This window comes from Schistocerca americana, chromosome X (genome assembly GCF_021461395.2).
Source record: "Schistocerca americana isolate TAMUIC-IGC-003095 chromosome X, iqSchAmer2.1, whole genome shotgun sequence".
NCBI lineage: Eukaryota > Metazoa > Arthropoda > Insecta > Orthoptera > Acrididae > Schistocerca > Schistocerca americana.
Window position 1 is genome coordinate 811,855,474 of NC_060130.1, and position 19,942 is coordinate 811,875,415.

At 45.2% G+C, this 19,942-nt stretch overlaps 1 protein-coding gene across 2 annotated transcripts in view; it reads left to right on the plus strand.

Moving 5' to 3' along the window:
- LOC124556684 (palmitoyltransferase ZDHHC20-B) overlaps positions 1–19,942 on the plus strand; it is a 254,800-nt gene that overhangs the window by 134,071 nt on the left and 100,787 nt on the right. For both annotated transcript variants that reach the window (XM_047130651.1, XM_047130652.1), the window contains exon 3: positions 17,107–17,201. In XM_047130651.1, the coding sequence (XP_046986607.1) occupies positions 17,107–17,201 (95 nt within the window). The remainder of the gene's footprint in view (positions 1–17,106; positions 17,202–19,942) is intronic.

A 19,942-nucleotide genomic window follows, 5' to 3' on the forward strand; every position in this document is an offset into this window, starting at 1 on the left:
GCTGACCAGGCCTAGCTATTTAGCACAGAAAAGGTTATATTGGTGTGGTATTTGTCAAAAATTTAAAGTAAAAATTCCATCATATGTTTTGTGAAATGATTTGTCTAAAAGTAAGAAGTAAAATAAATCACAGAAACATTTGACATACCTTTGAAAATGCAGAAAATGATGTAGAGCAAATTTAGTGCCAATTGAGATTTAAAGTTAAGTTTTTAACGTGGGATCTTAGAATTTTAAACAGTACTAGAGGCTATTTGTCTGGTGGATTATACAGACTGTGCAGTCTCATTTGCAGTGCATGTTTTAGGGCATAATTGAAAGGTGCCTCAAATGTTTCTATTTTATTTCTTGCCTTTAGACAAATTTGTTCACAAAACATTTGACCAGTACTCCCCCCCCCCCCCCCCCCTCTCCATGTATTATAATGGCTGGAAAGTCATTGATATATGTTACGATCTTGAGGTACACCTATGTTCATATGCTTTATGTTTGCCAATTATTTTAGTAAAAATATATCAGCAGCAGCTGTGTAAACAGTCCCTACCTTTTGCACCCTGTTTTCCAAACAACACTAGAATCACCTGTTTGCTGTTACTCTTACACCTAGTGCTTCCAGCTTGTTTAGTAGTATTTTATGGTCAACAGTGCCAAAAGATTTGGACAAGTCTAAGACTATGTCTGGAATGCAGTCATCCTTGTCAAGAGTGGCAAGTACCACTTTTGTGAACACTGTAGCGACTGATACAGTACTTATTCCACTTTCGAAACAAACTGTGCTTTGTTAAAAAGATTATATTTGTTTATGTAACTCATTAGTCCATCTTTCATGATGGCATCAATAATTTTTGAGATTGTGGACAGTTGTGAAACTTGCCTGTAGTTTTTGTTGTCAATACTTACTGCATTATCTCTTTCTTTAGTAAGAGCACAACTCGTGAATCCTGCTGGTATTTTGGAAATTCACCTGAATTAATGAGGCTTGTATGCTGCCTATGCACGACTTGAGATCATAGACCCCCCCTCTGTACCCCCCCCCCCCCCCTCCCCATCTGTGATTCGTATGTTGTTATAATTAATTGTCTGCTGTTTCCAGTTTGACATTTGATGACATCCCATTATTTTGCCCCCCCTGCGGGTTCGGGGGTAAGAATAGGCCCGCGGTAGTCCTGCCTGTCGTAAGAGGCGACTAAAAGGAGTCTCAAACATTTCGGCCTTATGTGATGGTCCCCTCTCGGGTTTGACCTCCATCTATCTAAATTATTCCGAAGAGCGAGCCAATTGGGGAAGGGCACCTTACATGGTGCACTGTATCCTTCGTGCAATTAGACCTATAGCCGTCTTTCTCGTCGTTGCAATGGTGTCCCGCTCGTTTTCGATCTCTTGGGCGATTACCACGCTGCACTCTGCAGTGTTTCTTTTAACTGTGACGACGACCTTGGCCATTTTTGCACCTAAGATCCAGCACGGTAGCCAGTCCGTTGTGGTGGGGTCGCCATGTACCCTCTTGGTTGTAGCCCCCTGACAACACAGGGATCGCTCTACTGATGCCTGCGCCGTTCACTCCCCACGTATGCCAAGGAGTAGATGCCCATCTCCCTGGGGCATCAGGACTCCCGGCAATGGCCATCCTGCCAGGTGGCCTTTGCTGTGGCTGGGTGGCGCCCGTGGGGAGGGCCCTTGGTCGGAGTAGGTGGCATCAGGGCGGATGACCCGCAATGAAGCGTGGTACATCATCTCTCGCTGGCGGCCAGCCGCCAGCAGTCTCTAAGCGTTCTCGGGCTCAATTTAATGCTGAAAAGTACAATCCGAAAACGTTCCCCTCTCTGGCCACGCCGTGGGAGGAACGTAAATCTCAGGATGGCAGTAGCACTTATTCGCCCCGATTCTTAGTTTGTACGAGAGCTGATGGGGAGTCTTTTCTCTCAACAAAGCCTCAGTTCTTCGTCGAGCATTTAGAGGACAAGTTTGGGGAGGTGGAGGGCTTGTCAAAAATGCGCTCTGGATCGGTCCTGATCCAAACGGCATCCTCTGCCCAGTCACGACGGTTACTTGCTTGTGACAAGTTGGGGGATGTTGCTGTTACGATCACACCGCATAAGAGTTTAAATATGGTTCAGGGAGTTATTTACCATAAGGACCTTCTTTTGCAGTCTGATGACGAGCTGCGCGCCAACTTAGAGCGCAGAGGTGTACATTTCGTCCGGCGCGTTCATCGGGGTCCGAAGGAAAATCAGATAGCTACCGGTGCCTTCATCTTGGCCTTCGAGGGTGATACGTTACCGGAAAAGGTCAAGGTGATGGTCTACCGATGTGACGTCAGGCCCTATATTCCTCCCCCGATGCGGTGCTTCAAGTGCTGGAAGTTTGGCCATATGTCTTCCCGCTGCACTTCCAGCCTCACATGTCGCGATTGCGGATGCCCGTCTCATTCCGATACTCCATGTGCCCCGCCTCCCATCTGTGTCAACTGCGGGGAGCACCATTCACCTTGCTCGCCAGACTGCAGAATCTTCCAGAAAGAACGCAAAATCATGGAATATAAGACCCTGGACCGACTGACTTATACTGAGGCCAAGCGGAAATACGACCGATTACATCCCGTGCGAATGACGTCATCCTACGCCGCCGCTACAACACCTGTGCTCGCCCCATCAGTTTCACGACTTCCAGCCAGCTCGATAACCAGTAAGACTCCTCCTGCCCCCTTGCCAGTGGGGGGCTCTACCCACCGGGTTGCTCCTGCTCCTGCGCCACCTACCTCAGGGGCAACACCATCCCCCCCATCAGGGACGTCCGTCCCTGCTTCTAAGCCGGAGAAGTGTCCAACTTCTTCGGCTTCTCACGCTCGCAAGGGGTCCCTCGGGTCCCTCCCTTCCCAGGTTTCCACCAGTGGGAAGGCTGACGACCGCCAGTGGCATAAGTGCCCGCAATCAGCTGGTCGACGGGCTTCACGATCCTCCTCAGTCCCGGAGACTGAATCGGTGAAGCCCTCCCAGCCAGTTAAACCCAAGGAGCAGCGTGAGAAATCAAAGAAGAAGAGCTCTAAGCCCAAGGAACTCGCGGTGGCAGCCACCCCACCGCCACCTTACAGCTCTGCGTCTGAGGACGAGGTGGAGATCCTGGCGTCCGCTGAGGACCTAGAACTCGCCGGTCCCTCAGACGCCATGGATAACACTAGCACGGGTGCTCAATCGGAGGCAGCAGGTGACCCAGCGGCGTAATCTGCCTTCCCCGTCCCGTCACGCCTTTCTCAGCCATGGACAATACCATCCTCCAGTGGAACTGCAGCGGTTTCTTCCACCATCTCGCTGAACTCCGCCAACTTATCAGCCTTCACCCTTTCTTCTGCATTGCTCTCCAGGAAACTTGGTTTCCAGCAATGCGAACCCCCGCCCTCCGTGGCTATCGGGGTTATTATAAGAACCGAGCAGCTTATGAAAGGGTGTCTGGTGGCGTCTGCATATATGTCCTTCACACTCTGCACAGCGAGTCTGTCCCTCTCCAGACGCCTTTAGAGGCTGTCGCTGTACGCGTGTGGACGCCACAGGCTGTTACCGTCTGCAGTCTTTACCTCCCACCGGATGGTGATGTCTCGCAGCTTGTCCTGGCTGCACTGGTCGCCCAATTGCCGCCACCTTTCTTGCTATTGGGCGACTTCAACGCCCATAACCCTCTGTGGGGTGGGTCAGTGGCAACAGGTCGAGGCGCCATCGTTGAGCATTTATTGTCGCAGCTCGATCTCTCGCTGTTAAATGATGGTGCCTTCACACACTTCAGTGTGGCGCATGGCACCTACTCCGCCATTGACCTTTCCATCTGTAGCCATAGCCTCTTACCGTCTGTCCAATGGAGTGTGCATGACGACCTGTGTGGTAGTGACCACTTTCCGATCTTTTTGTCACTACCACAGCGCCACTGTTCTGGGCGCCCTAGCAGATGGGCTCTGAATAAGGCTGACTGGGACTTGTTCTCCTCCACTGCCGCTTTTGAGCCGCTCTCTACCGATGACATTGATGCGGTGGTTCAATCGGTCACCACCGGCATCGTTACTGCCGCCGAATCTGCCATTCCCCATTCCTGTGGGTCCCCTCGGCGGAAGGCTGTGCCTTGGTGGTCGCCTGAGATCGCTGAAGCGATTAGAGATCGCCGGCGGGCGCTCCAGCGTCACAAGCGACATCCCTCCTTAGCCCACCTTATCGCCTTCAAACGGCTGCGTGCGCGGGCCCGCCTCCTTATCCGCCAGGGCAAGGAGGAGTGCTGGGAGCGGTATGTGTCCACGATTGGCCTCCATGTCACTCCCTCGCAGGTTTGGGCCAAGATTCGACGCGTCTACGGCTATCGGACCCCTGCCAGCGTCCCTGCGCTCTCACTGAATGGAGCCGTTTGTACCGACTCCGACGTCATTGCAAATCGCTTAGCAGAGCATTTTGCTATGAGTTCCGCTTCTGCGAATTACCCCCAGGCCTTCCGCTCCATTAAAGAGCGGCTGGAACGTCGGAGCCTTTCGTTTCGCAGCAACCACCCGGAATCTTACAATGCTCCATTCAGTGAGTGGGAATTTCGCAGTGCCCTAGCTGCTTGCCCTGATACCGCTCCTGGGCCAGATGGCATCCACTGTCAGATGCTGAAACACCTTTCAGTGGACTGCCAGCGGCGCCTTCTCGATCTTTACAACCGTCTTTGGGTCGAGGGGGAGTTTCCGTCGCAATGGCGGGAAGGCATTGTCATCCCCGTTTTGAAGCCTGGAAAGAACCCTCTGGAGGTGGACAGCTACCGTCCCATTAGCCTCACCAACGTTCTTTGCAAGTTGCTTGAACGGATGGTGAGCCGGCGCTTGAATTGAGTACTGGAGTCTAGGGGCCTTCTGGCTCCATCTCAGGGTGGGTTCCGTAAAGGCCGCTCCGCCGCCGACAATCTGGTGAGCCTGGAGTCGGCCATCCGTACTGCCTTTTCCCGCCGTCAGCACCTGGTCGCTGTCTTTTTCGACATGCGGAAGGCGTACGATACGACGTGGCGTCATCACATTCTTTCTACGCTCCATGGTTGGGGTCTTCGGGGTCCTCTGCCGATTTTTATCCGCAATTTTCTGTCGTGTCGTACCTTCCGCGTGCAAGTCGCGGCCTCGTATAGTTCCTCCCACGTCCAGGAGAACGGTGTGCCACAGGGTTCCGTTTTAAGTGTCTGTCTGTTTTTAATAGCCATTAACGGTCTTGCTGCGGCCGTGGGAAACTCTGTCTCCGCTTCCCTGTATGCTGACGACTTCTGCCTTTATTACAGCTCTCCCAGCATTGCAGCTGTTGAACGTCAGCTACAGGGCGCTATCCGTAAGGCGCAGTCTTGGGCTGTAGCCCATGGGTTTCAGTTTTCGGCAGCCAAGACCCGCGTTATGCATTTCTGCCGGCGCCGAACAGTCCATCCTGAGCCGCGGCTTTATCTTGCCGACGAACTCCTTGCTGTGGTGGAGACCCACAGGTTTTTGGGGGTGGTTTTCGATGCCCGGTTGACTTGGCTGCCTCATATCCGGCAGCTTAAACAGACGTGTTGGCGGCATCTAAACGCTCTGAGATGCTTGAGCCACACCCGCTGGGGCGCCGACCGCTTTACCCTGTTGCGGCTCTACCAGGCGTTAATCCAGTCCCGTCTGGATTATGGGAGCCTGGCTTATGGCTCAGCATCCCCATCTGCGTTACAGGTGCTGGACCCAATTCTCCACAGCGGGATACGCCTTGCCACTGGTGCTTTCTGCACCAGCCCCGTGGACAGCGTACTAGTAGAGGCAGGTGTACCTCCCCTGCGGTTCCGACGCCAACGTTTGCTTGCCGCTTATGCTGCCCATGTTCTAAGCTCGCCCGGGCATCCAAATTATCGTCTCCTGTTCCCGCGATCGGTCGTCCATCTGCCAGATCGTCGGCCCCGGTCTGGTTGTACAATAGCGGTCCGCGTCAAAGAGCTTCTCTCTGGGCTTCAGGTTTTTACTGTTCCACCTACTTTCCGGGCTACTTTGCATACACCCCCATGGTGTGTTCGTCGCCCTTGCCTTCGGCTGGACCTGGCACAGGGCCCGAAGGACTCAGTCCCTCCAGAGGCCTTCCGCCGCCGCTTTTATTCTATCCTGGCCACGTATCAGGGCTCTGGTATTGTCTACACTGACGGTTCGATGGTTGCTGGTCGTGTCGGGTATGCGCTCACTCTAGGGGACCGTTCCGAACAACGTTCCTTGCCGGATGGCTGCAGCGTTTACACTGCTGAACTGGTCGCCATCTTTCGTGCCCTACAGTATATCCGCTCCTGCTCAGGTGAGTCCTTCGTTATCTGTAGCGATTCCCTGAGCGGTTTACGAGCTCTCGACCAGTGTTTCCCTCGTTGTCGTTTGGTGATGGCTATCCACGAGTCTCTGCATACTCTCGCCTGTTGCGGCCGCTCTGTGGTCTTTGTGTGGACCCCCGGTCATGTCGGTATCCCGGGTAACGAACATGTTGACCGCCTGGCGAAAGAGGCCACCAGCAAGCCATCTCTGGACCTTGGCCTCCCTGAGACTGATTTGCGGGCAGTTTTCCGCCGCAAAATCGTGGCGCTATGGGACGAGGAATGGCGCGAACTGACAATGTCCAATAAACTCCGTGCTGTCAAGGAGACGACGGCTGTGTGGCGGTCATCCCTGCGAGCCACTCGCAGGGACTCGGTAGTTCTTTGCCGGCTCCGCATTGGCCACTCCCGGCTGACACACAGTTATTTACTGCGCAGGGAGGACCCTCCTGTATGTCACTGCGGGACGGCTTTGACAGTGGCCCACATTCTGTTGGCCTGCCCCCTTTTAGCTGTGGTCAGGCAGACATTTGCGCTGCCTGATACGCTCCCTGCCCTTTAACAGACGACTCTGCTATGGCTGACTTAGTTTTACGTTTTATTCGGGCAGGGGGATTTTATCATTTAATCTGAGTTTCTCTGTTTTATTTTATTGTTTTGTGTTGATTCTGGCCTTTGGCCTATGATTTTACACTGATTTTTTAATGTGTTTCTAAGTGGTTGGCTTTTCCTTTTTTATTTCTATGGTCGGCCAACCACCGTCATTCTCTATGTGGTTTTCGTTCGTTTTGTCTTGTCTTTGTCTCAGTCTCAGTCTCTCCTGTTCTGTATCGTCTGTGATCTCTTCTGTTCCTCGTTTTTATTCTCTGTGGGTGTTCTTTGTCTTTGGAAAAAGGGACCGATGACCATAGTAGTCTGGTCCCTTTAATCCCCCAACCAACCAACCCATTATTTTGCTTTAATTTTCTACATTATACATAATTTTGTCATTGAATGATAACATTAATATGATTAATCCTGCTGCACCTGTTCTCAGAAGCCGCAATCACTCAGTACCATAACAACTACACAAAATAATCAGGAAAGCATAAGAGAAAACCCAAGATGGCACACAATGACATACAAACACAAACTCTCGCATAAAATCACTAACATTTTCAAAAGACCGATTCTTCTTCTTCCGTATCCGGATGCACCAATTATATCTTCCCTTCCCAGTAATTAGCAACGTAATTTGCTTTGTCATTGACTTTCAAAACATCATCTTTAGTGCATGTTATAGACATATCTGGGCAAATCAGTAGGTGGTCCAAGTCCTGTATTGCTCCGCATTCACACCTATCGCTATCACTGTAACCCCATTTAAATAGGTTTGATTTGCACCCAGTTACTCCAGTGAGCAGCCGGTTTTAATGACCTCCAAGTTGTAAAAGGTAGTTGAAATCCTGCAGATCCCTCCTTAAGTAGTTCCATTGTGGAGTGTGGTACTATTTCTTCGCAAAGAGATAGCCGCCTTGCGACGGGCTTGGTGGCGAGCTCTTCAGTAGTTTCAATGAAACTCCTGCGGGATTTCAGCCGGACACGTTGTTTTCGGTGCATATACATTGGGTGTCGAGGATCATTCTTTTGTTTTGATCTTTCGATCTCGGCGGCTACTTGTCTGCGGATAGTGGGTGGTGCTATGCCTATGATGGGATAAATGATGTCTGTGGGAGTTTGTTCGAGGCATCCTGTGGCAATACCTACAGTTTCGTTTACGGCAACGTCAACTTGCTTAGTGTGAGCAGAGTTCCTCCAAACTGGCGCCGCATATTCCACTGGTGAGATACTCAGCACCAGACCTGTGGTGCAGAAAACATGTGGTTGAGCTCCCCACAATGAACCTGTTAGCTTCCGCAGTATGTTGTTCCTGGCACAGACCTTTTTTTTAGTGTTGTGACAGTGCTGCTTAAAAGTAAGTGCTCTGTCCAATGTTACTCCCAGGTATTTTGGGCTGTTTGTATGTTTCAGTTTTCCCCTTCCCACATGACTCGGAGTTTCCGTTTGGCTTGTTTGTTACTAATATTGAAGGCGGATACTTGAGATTTACTAGGGTTTGGTTTGAGATTATTGCCGTCGTAATAGGTAGCAAGTTCTGTTAAGGCTCCTGTGAGATTCTCCTCCACTTGTTCAAAGGTTTTATCCTGTGTGGCCACTGCTGCATCATCAGCATATATGAACATTCGTGTCTGGTGGCTGATGGGAAGATCATTGGTATAGATGTTAAATAATATTGGAGCCAAGACACTACCCTGTGCAAGTCCATTTTTCTGTGTCCTCCATCGGCTGTTTTTAGATTGTAAGGTTACATAGTAGTGTCTGTTCTGTAGCATGCATTGCACGAACATAGAAAGGGTGTAGTCCTTAGTGACATTATACACTTTCTGGGTAAGCAACTTATGGTTAACTGTGTCATATGCAGCACTGAGATCCAGAAATGCGACCCCAGTTACTTCTCCTCTCTGATAGCCGTCTTCAATTTACTGTGTGAGATTAAGGATTTGGCCACAGCATGATTTTCCTGGTTGAAATCCAGCTTGTTCGTTAATGAGGGCTTTGTCCACATAATCAGCTATGCGTTTGAGGATCATTCGCTCCAGCACTTTAAATAAATGACAAAGCAATGAGATAGGCCGGAAATTTTTAGCTTCAGCTGGGTCTTTCCCTGGTTTTAGTAACGCAATAACCCGAGCTTTCCTCCACAGTTTAGGAATTTGCCTTGTTGTAGTACAGTTATTCATTAGCTCTAGGATCCATGCTTGTACTCCCGGTCCAAAATGTTTAATTTGCTCAGATCTCAGATTGTTGAGGCCAGCGGCCTTATTGTTTTTCAAATCGTTGATGGCATCTTGTAGCTCCTGAATGAAGAACGGGCAAGCTAGGAAGCTAATCTCCTCATTCAATTTTCTTTTAATTTTGCCATTCCTGATCATCCTTTTAGTTTTTCCGTTCATGAGTAGTTGGTGAGCTATCTGATCAGGTGTAACTTCACTGTAATTTGGTTGTGGTTCTGTTGGGTCGTTTTTGAGACTTTTGACCAGTTTCCATGCCTTCCTACTGCTGTGCTTCATGTCCGTCACTTGTAGGAGGTTGCACCACTTTTCCTTTCTTGCTTCGGAGATACCAGACATCAGTACCTCACCTGCCTGGATCATTTACTCTGAGAAGGGGTCCTTATTGTACAGTACTTCATACTTTTTCAGAGCTTCCTTGCTGCTACCATTGAGTCCAGCGATATACTGGGTGCGGCACCCTCTAGGTATGCGCCGTCGAGAGATTTTCTTGACAAGGTCTATAAAAGTTTCATATGATTGTATCTCTGGTTTAACTTCCAAGATCTCGTTATCAAGGTCCTCTGTGAAAAGTTCCCAATGGGCTTTTTTGAAATTGAAGCGTTTCTTGAAGGGCATTACATCTGATTTGATTACTGCAGTAATGCAGCAAGTTATTGCTCTGTGTTGCAATCTTGGAATTGGGTCCTCGATTTGCTTTACAGTTTGCAGGGATACCTTTTCGGAGACAAAGATGTTATCTGGATTATATCCTCGTTTCCATCTTCCACTGTTAAATGATGCAGGCAACTTTGGGTCATGTATCAGTTTCAGTTTAGCCTGGTCTGCCCATATCTCCGGCATTTCGCCATCGTCATTTGTCTCTTTATAACCCCATGCGAGACCGTGACAGTTAAAATCTCCTAGTACAACTTTAATGTTTTTTGAATGGAAATTTCCAGGCTCCGTAAATTTGAACCTCGCACTGGGTGGTTTGTACACGGATGTTACATTACATGAATGTAGCTCAATAGTTAAAATTTCTATATTTTCTTCGCAGGTCAGAGCACAGGAGCATACGTCTAAGTTCGGTTTCACAAATATAGCACTTCCGTACCTTTCGTGTGGTCTCTGCAGAACTAATTTCATGCCCTGTATTTTTGGTCTATGGCTAGTTGGTGCTCTGTGTGTTTCTTGTATCACTAAAACATCACAGTTGTTTCGTTTGCAAATGTCAGATAATAAAATTTCTTTATTTACAGATAAGCCTTCAATATTGCAGGAAGTTGTCACTAGTGATGGTCTTAATAAAGGACTTTTTTGAGTCTCTTCAGAGAGTTGATTTGTCATCTTTGGTTTTGGTGCTCCGATGTTTGCAGGATTGGCCGACTAGGTCGTTTCCTGGGGACGCCCGATTGCTTGTTGTTCGAGTGGTGAACGCAATCTTCGTGGAGGCTCCTGCAATGTCCACCAAAAGACCGATGATAAATATAGCATGCACAACAGACAGTTCTATCCAAAAATATACTCCAAAACTGACAAAAAACGTAGATATACAGGGTGTTACAAAAAGGTACGGCCAAACTTTCAGGAAACATTGCTCACACACAAAAAAAGAAAAGATGTTGTGTGGACATGTGTCCGGAAACGCTTAATTTCCATGTTGGAGCTCATTTTAGTTTCATCAGTATGTACTGTACTTCCTCTATTCACCACCAGTTGGCTCAATTGAAGGAAGGTAATGTTGACTTCAGTGCTTGTGTTGACATGCGACTCATTGCTCTACAGTATTAGCATCAAGCACATCAGTACGTAGCATCAACAGGTTAGTGTTCATCACGAACGTGGTTTTGCAGTCAGTGTAATGTTTACAAATGCGGAGTTGGCAGATGCCCATTTGATGTATGGATTAGCACGGGGTAATAGTCGTGGCGCGGTATGTTTGTATCGAGACAGATTTCCAGAACGAAGTTGTCCCGACAGGAAGACGTTTGAAGCAATTGATCGACGTCTTAGGGAGCACGGAACATTCCAGCCTATGACTCGCGACTGGGGAAGACCTATTACGACGAGGGCACCTGCAATGGACGAGGCAATTCTTCATGCAGTTGACGATAACCCTAATGTCAGCGTCAGAGAAGTTGCTGCTGTACAAGGTAACATTGACCACGTCACTGTATGAAGAGTGCTACGGGAGAACCAGTTGTTTCCGTACCATGTACAGCGTGTGCAGGCACTATCAGCAGCTGATTGGCCTCCACGGGTACAGTTCTGCGAATGGTTCACCCAACAATATGTCAATCCTCATTTCAGGGCAAATGTTCTCTTTACGGATGAGGCTTCATTCCAATGTGATCAGATTGTAAATTTTCACAATCAACATGTGTGGGCTGACGAGAATCCGCACGCAATTGTGCAATCACGTCATCAACACAGATTTTCTGTGAACGTTTGGGCAGGCATTGTTGGTGATGTCTTGATTGGGCCCCATGTTCTTCCACCTACGCTCAATGGAGAATGTTATCATGATTTCATACGGGATACTCCACCTGTGCTGCTAGAACATGTGCCTTTACAAGTACGACACAACATGTGGTTCATGCACGATGGAGCTCCTGCACATTTCAGTCGAAGTGTTCGTACGCTTCTCAACAACAGATTCGGTGACCGATGGATTAGTAGAGGCTGACCAATTCCATGGCCTCCACGCTCTCCTGACGTCAACCCTCTTGACTTTCATTTATGGGAGCATTTGAAAGCTCTTGTCTACGCAACCCCGGTACCAAATGTAGAGACTTTTCATGCTCGTATTGTGGATGGCGGTGATACAATACGCCATTCTCCAGGGCTGCATCAGCGCATCAGGGATTCCATGCGACGGAGGGTGGATGCATGCATCCTCACTAACGGAGGACATTTTGAACATTTCCTGTAACAAAGTGTTTGAAGTCACGATGGTACGTTCTGTTGCTGTGTGTTTCCATTCCATGATTAATGTGACGTGAAGAGAAGTAATAAAATGAGCTCTAACATGGAAAGTAAGCTTTTCCGGACACATATTTTCTTTCTTTGTGTGTGAGGAATGTTTCCTGAAAGTTTGGCCGTACCTATTTGTAACACCCTGTATACCAGAAAGCAGGTATATATCAATTACAGTGTAACACTTGTGATGGCAGATACATAGGACAAACAGGGGAACATTTGATGCCAGATACAAGGTACACACGAGAGCCTGGAACTATGGAAAAACCACTCTACATTTGCAGAACACCTAACAGAACACAAACCAACCACCGGGTAATATGACATGAAAATAATTAGAATCAACAATAAAAACACCACTTAACCCTGGAAGAAAATTACTACATACAGGGAAAAAAGGCAGAAAAGAAAACCCTGTTGAATGATAAAGTACATACACCAAACAACTCATAGTGTACACTAACAGATAAAATAATAGGGCAATACTACGTGACTATAATAATAATAATAATAATAATAATAATAACAACAACAACATTTGGGACCTATGAGCTAAGCAGTTTGATCCCTTAGAAATTCACACACAATAACAGTTCCCAACCAGATTTCCACTCAACGAACCAAACAGGATGAGATACACAGTGAACTCTTAAGTAGTAATGCCTATATTAGTGTTATGTCTATATTAGTGACAGAAGACTGATAGTGGATCACAACAACAAGTGCAAACAAAATGAAAAGTGGGAACAAAAATGTTCAAAATGCAAAAACATTCTTATGTTTCATAAATAAAGCGATAGTGTGACCTCCATGTGACCAGATAAGAGGGAATACCGGTGTCAACTAAAAATGGGGAGAACTGTAAGTAATTGCTTATTTACATAAAGAGCAAGAAGTGAATTGTTGTAGGATCTACGAATAATACATAGCAAAACAGAAGTGTATCATAACTGTATCATTATAAATCCTACCGATGAGGCCTTGAAGTGAGATAACACCAAATGTGTCTGGGAAAATAAAACACAGTGTAGCAAAAGAAGGCATTTTTTATTTACAAGACAAATATAACCGATTGTGCCTCTAATTTAAGCCTTTTACTCAGACAGAGGACGCCAATCTGTTCTGGGAAAAATGCTGCAAATAGATAGTTTAGCATCTACTGTGTGTGAGGCTTACTATCTTCAGTATTGGAGCCATCCCGCTGTAGGAACTAAAGATAGCCTGAGGATGCAGGTGGCAGGTGTCACTGAAGCAGATGTGCGTCATTATTTTCAGCAGGCTGCACCTAGTATTCTCCATAGCTGCCAACAGTGTCCTCTCCACATCTCTGAAGAGATACAAGAGTAGACACTAGTCTTTCTTCGTGAACTACCTGCTATTCCCCTAAGGTGCTCCATCATGTGTGTTATTTTGAAGCTCCCAGTGTCTTCACATTGCAGGAAGATTGGCTCCAGTCCCACCAGACAGGGAAAACCTTCGTGGCTCCGATGTATTTTCAGCATCATACCTGTATTTAAAGTGCAAAGGACCCAGCTGTGTGACAATTACTCACTTACTTCTGCCAAGAGATTCACTATCCCACTACTGTTCACCATTCACACATAAGTGAATGTTGACGAGCTAGGATGAGCAAATCTATAGGTGCTGCAACATCCAGGATTCCTGCTGATACTATAGGCATCAGAGGTGCTACAGTTTCCACCTCAGGTGTCCAAATGCCACCACAGCCCAGGGCAGCAGACTGAAGTCTTGTCGACCATGGCCAAACAGCTTCCAACTGTTTCAGGGCTATAGCCAATTGCCCTCCATAGCTACGCAACAGGTGCAGTCTCTCCCCGTCATAAAACTATGCTCATCTCTACAAGAAGGAATGTAACAGTAACCCAGCAGTTCCTAGGTATAAGATGGGTACTACTGCTTGCACAGTTACAGTTACTGGCTATCAGTACGCACAAACATAGCTCACCCAAGTTACTGCTTGAAATATTTAGGAACACTTAAAAAAAAGTTAAAAAAAACTCTCCTCACCACAGGTAAATACATGGATAATATTCACTTCTTCACAGCCACACATGAGAAAGCTACTAAACAAATCATTGTGTAGAAACGGAAACTGACTCTGCTGCTGCTGGCAGATGCTCTCACCACTGTGGTTGGAGCCATGCTATTTAGCACCATCTTCACAATTTAAAGTTCTTTGTTATATGAAGACGACATTTGTTCCTTTTCTATATATTAGAAAGGTATACGCCTCTTGTGCATGCATTCACATATTCTAGTTACTTACAAGGAGAGGTCTCCAGCAGTGGGATTTACTTTTTGAAAACATCTGTACAATGAAGTAAGATAACATCCCAGTTATCACTCATCATAGTCATTCACCCTGGTGAGCCCTCATTTGCGAGTATTCAAGGAAAACATTTTTCAGAATTTCACTTGGTGCTCTACAGCTTCAAATAGAGGGGTATTATATGGAATAATTGTGTAGCATAATTGTCAAATGTACAGCCCCTACATGCAGAAGGTTGAGAGAGATCAAAACTCATCAGCCGCTATGAATTCTTATGTTTTTAAATCTTTATCAAAATGACTTTGATCATTAATTTTATTCAATCAGTTTGTTCAAATGTATGTTTTATTTTTGTTTGTCACATTTAATCACTGTATTAGCTTTTAAATTGCTGTCCTATTTTACTTCCAGTCATTCTTTTTTTCCTCACAGAGCTTTGTCAAGGAGAATGTAATTGTTTAATTTATACTTCATATTATTTATATCAATCCATTGGTTATGAACAAAGAACAAAATAATCGATACACAATGTGTCAAAAATCTGTTTCATTTCGAGATGTACATTTTTATAGTAATTGGCATCCAAACATTTAGAACATAAATTCTTATTGCACTGTGAACAGAATAATGCAGATAAAGATTTAAACAAAAGAAGGGATTATAAATGAAATGAAACTCAAGCAAAATGAGAAATAGAAATAATGAGTACAATAACATTGATGGAAGAAATTAAATCGACATCAGTACATAAAAGTAATTAAAATAACATGAAGAAACATTTCAAGTGGCAAAATAATATTAGGAAGAAAATGAGAGCAAATGAAAAAAGTTGATATGATGAGTAAAATGATGTGACAAAGGAACAGAAATAAAAAATATATTTAAATCAAGTAGCTGAATAAAAATAATGATTAAAGTCATTTCAATAAATATTTAAAATATAAAATTTTAAATCACCTGAAGAGACTTGAACACGGCACCTTTTACATGTGAGGACTGTAGTTGAACTATTGTGGTACACAAACACTTTATACAATATTTCTATTTTTAGGCTGTAGAGCATCACATGAAATTTCAGACTTGTTTTTCATCAATAATTCACAAATGAGGACCCACCAGGGTGAGCAGCTGCAGGGCATTATAGCTGGGATTTTAGTCTGCATCACTGTATAAATGGCTGCAAAAAGTTGATCCCATCGCTGAGAACCTCTCCCTGTTCCTCATCTTGAGAGTACTTAGTAACCTTGTCCATGCTGTTGAAATGGACTAAGCAGTATATCACACACTGGAGTAGGGTACAAAAGTGTCTCCATTGTGTTTTTGGTTTTAGCACTAGTACATTGCTGCAGAGGTACTGAGAAACTGATTTGTTCTTCACTGTTCACAATTTCTGTTAAAAAGCTGTTAAAAGCCATTTAAGCACATTGTGATACACTGAGGTGACAAAAGGTCATGGGATACCTGCTAATATCATGTTGGATCTCCTTTTTCTGGGCCCAGTGGAGCAGTTCAATGTGGCATTAACTCGACAAGCTGTTGGAAGTCCTCTGCAGAAATACCGAATACTTCTGCCTTCATAGCTATCCATAATTGCGAAAGTGTTGCTGGTGCAGTTTTTGTGCACGATCTGACCCCTCAGTTATGCCCCACAAATGTTCGATGGGATTCATGTCGGGCAATCAGGGTGACTCAATCATTTGCTTGAATTGTCCAGAATGTTCTTCAAACCAATCATAAACAATTGTGACATGGTGCATTGTCATCCATGAAAAAAATTCCATCGTTGTTCGAGAACGTGAAGTTCATGAATGGCTACAAATTGTCTCAAAGTTGCTGAACATTAAGTGTTACCAGTCAATGATAGGTTCAGTTGGACCAGATGACCCAGTACATTCAATGTAAACACAGGCCACACTATTATGGAGCCACCACCAGATTGCATAGTGCCTTGTTGACAACTCAAGTCCGTGGCTTGTAGGGTCTTCACCACATTCGAACCCTACCATCAGCTCTTACCAAATGAAATAGGGACTCATCTGACCAGGCCACGGTTTTCCAGTTGTCTAGGATTCAAATGATATGGCCACGATCCCAGGAGAGGTGCTGCAGGTGATGTTGTAGTGTTAGCAAAGGCATTTGTATGGTTGTCTGGGGCCCTTAGCACATTAACACCAAATTTTGCTGCAGTGTTCAAATGGATGTTCATAGTACTTCTCACATCAATTTCTGTGGTTGTCACACATTGTTGCTTATCTTTTAGGACTCGCTGCTCTCGGTCATTAAGTGATGGCTATTAGCCACTGTGTTGTCTGTGGTGAGAGCTAATGCTTGAAACTTGATATTCTCAGCACACTCTTGACACCGTGGATCTCAGAATATTGAATTCTCTAACGATTTCTGAAATGGAATGTCCCATGCTGTCCAGCTCAAATTACCATTCCATGTCCAGATTCTGTTAATTCTCATCTTGCAGCCATAATGACATCAAAAACATTTTCACATGACAATGACGGCTTCACCAAAGCACTGCTCTTTTATTCCTTGTGTACGCGATACTACCGCCATCTGTATGTGTGCATATCACTATCCCATGACTTTTGTCACCTCAGCGTGAATGATCCACCATTCTAAAACTGTTATTTTTTATTAATCAGAAACATCTCATTACTGAAAATTTACTTCATTAAGACTAATTGGTTGTTCTTTCTCTTTTTTCAGTGTTTTACCTACTTCTGTTCCATCTGTTGTTCGCCATTTTTTGCTGGGCGTACTGGCAGACAATATTTACAAAAATAGGCAAAGTTCCAAGTCAGGTATGTATTTTAAAGTTTACTTCAGTGATTCATGCAATGCTAATTAATCCACAAGTACACAGTTTTCTGTTTGAATTTTTGTAAGTACTATGTGCATAACTTTCTTTGCCTCCTGTGTTTTTAGTCCTCAGTATCCAGAAGTCAGAAGACCTCATATTAACACTCTGATATCACTTCAGGAGTGAAGTTTTCTGCAATGATATCCTTGTATAACATAGTCTCGGTCTTCTTGTGATGCCAAATTAAAGTAAAAGCTCAAGCTTCTTACATTTACCTACCCCATATTCATCGAGAGCAACTGATTATCTTAACTGGTACAGGATCGCATTATATAATATATAATTGGAATGTGATTGGGTGGCAAGCATTGTAATGAGGTAATGCTGCCAGAGATTCTGGTGATGCCTGTGGTGTAGCGAATGAAGGAGTGCCAGGAATGGCAAAATAACCCTTATAAACTAAGTGTGCATAACTTTTTTGTTAAATAGAGGCAAAACAATAACTGAAAATAAAGGCAATCTGAAAGTGTGCATCGGTGAAATCATCACCTGCTGCTGGTTAACATTCAATACTGAGTTGCTGCATCCCTTACATTGTAACATTTTTGGGTAATCCTTTGCATACTGTCAATGAGATGGCTGAGATGTGCCACTTAAGCCGGTCCCATTAATAGATGATGGCAATTTGAGTTCATACGGTATGTTCTCGTGGATGGCATAAAGAACACGAAGTACAGCCAACTGCAGGTGATCTCTTATGTCAGCGGTACTAATGTCATTTGGTATAGGAAGAGATTCTTTTTTGTTTTCAGCAGGTATTTGCTGTGGTAAAGAGAGCTAATATTGACTGCATGGTGTAGATGGAGTTCACCACCTGTAGCTTTGTTGAGAGGACAGACTGCAGACCTTTAGTACAGAGCTAGGTGGAGGGTCTGAATCAGAGGCTCAGCCAGTTCTGCAGCCATGTGGGCTGCAAATTTCTTGACTGGTGCTATAGGGTGAAGAGGTGTTGGGGAGGTGTTGGTACTCCCTTAATACATAAAGGGTGCATTACACACATGAGATGGCCACATGGAAAGCAGAGGCTGCGTGGAGTTCACTGGGCTGTTTTTTTTTTTTGTTTTTTTTTTTAGGTTGGAGGGTCTCTGAAATGAACAAACAGGGACTCAAACAGAGAAGGTCAAACAAAGAACACGTGTAGACCTACAGATAATTTGTATTATAGTTGTAGGTAGTTATTTTCATGATCTATGGATCATTTTGCATGATGAATCATAATGATTTGGAACAAGTCATTTGACATTCACATTGCAAACTGATTTGTAAATAATGCCTACTCACCTTGTTTTTCACATTACAATAATAGAAATTCTTCTGTGGAATTGAAGAAATTGTCAAGGAGAAACTTTTTCAATTTGTTTTCAAATTTTACTTTGTAAATTGATGCGTCTGTCAGGAAAGAACCTGGGCTCCAGTCCTTGTAGAAAGCACTGAAGCAGAAATCGTTATAGCTACTGAAAGGCAGCTAAAGCAAAGGATAAATTCAGTGAACATTTTTATCAATGAACTATGTTCGGAAAGGGTAGATTAAATTAAGATGGTGGTGAAATTTTTATTGATGTTAACAGTAGTTTATCCTATAGTGAAACTGAAGTACATACTTGCTGTTTGTTAGTATGGATAGAGGTTATACTCGACAACAGGAATAAGTTAATAATTTATTCCTTTTACTGACCTCCCAACTTGGACGATACAGTTACTGGAGGGTTCAAGGACATTTGAGTCTCATTTCATGTATAATTGTGCCTGGCAATGACTTCAGTCTATCCTTGATGCATTGATGAAAATACATGTTTAATGTCAATAGTAGGCATAAAAAATTGTCCAGAATTGTTCTAAATGCTTTCTCCAAAAACCATTTTGAGCAGTTTGTTCAGGAATCCTCATGAAGGGAAATCTTTCTGGGCTACTAGCAAATATCTGAAAAGGGGGGGGGGGGGGGGACACTATCATATGTGGTACAGTACCGCAGTACCAGTGGTTACAAGTGACAGAGCAGCAGGATTATTCGGGAGGACGACGGTTCGATCCCGTCTCCAGCCATCCTGATTTAGGTTTTCTGTGATTTCCCTAAATTGCTTCAGGCAAATGCCGGGATGGTTCCTTTGAAAGGGCACGGCTGATTTCCTTCCCAATCCTTCCCTAACCCGAGCATGAGCTCCGTCTCTAATGACCTCGTTGTCGGCAGGACGTTAAACACTAACCACCACCACCACCGCAGCAGGATTTTTAGGGTAGGGAGGGCAGAAACAAAAGATATTTAGGAGACAGGTTGAAAATGACATTCACATACATAAAACAGGCAGCCAGAAAGCAAATTTTAATATACACTGTTCGTGCAAATAGACTATAATTGAAACTGGAGATAATCAAGATATCCACGGGTGTACTGCCGGTCTACAGTGTCCAACGGGCACAATATTTCGGCAATCATACATGTCGCCATCATCAAGTGAACTGACGGACTGAGATTGTGTGAACGTGCCGGCACGGAGATCCGTACGCTATGGCTGCTTCGAGGGAACTAGGTTCGGTCGCGGCGGCGGCCGATTTAAATACCCTCCGCCCGCGACACGCTCCCTCCGCTATCCGCGCCCCGCGCCACGGTCGCGCGTTGGTACAGATTGCGACGGGGTCTGAGATGACGTCGGAGTGATGGCTCTGTCCGTCGTGGTCGTCACA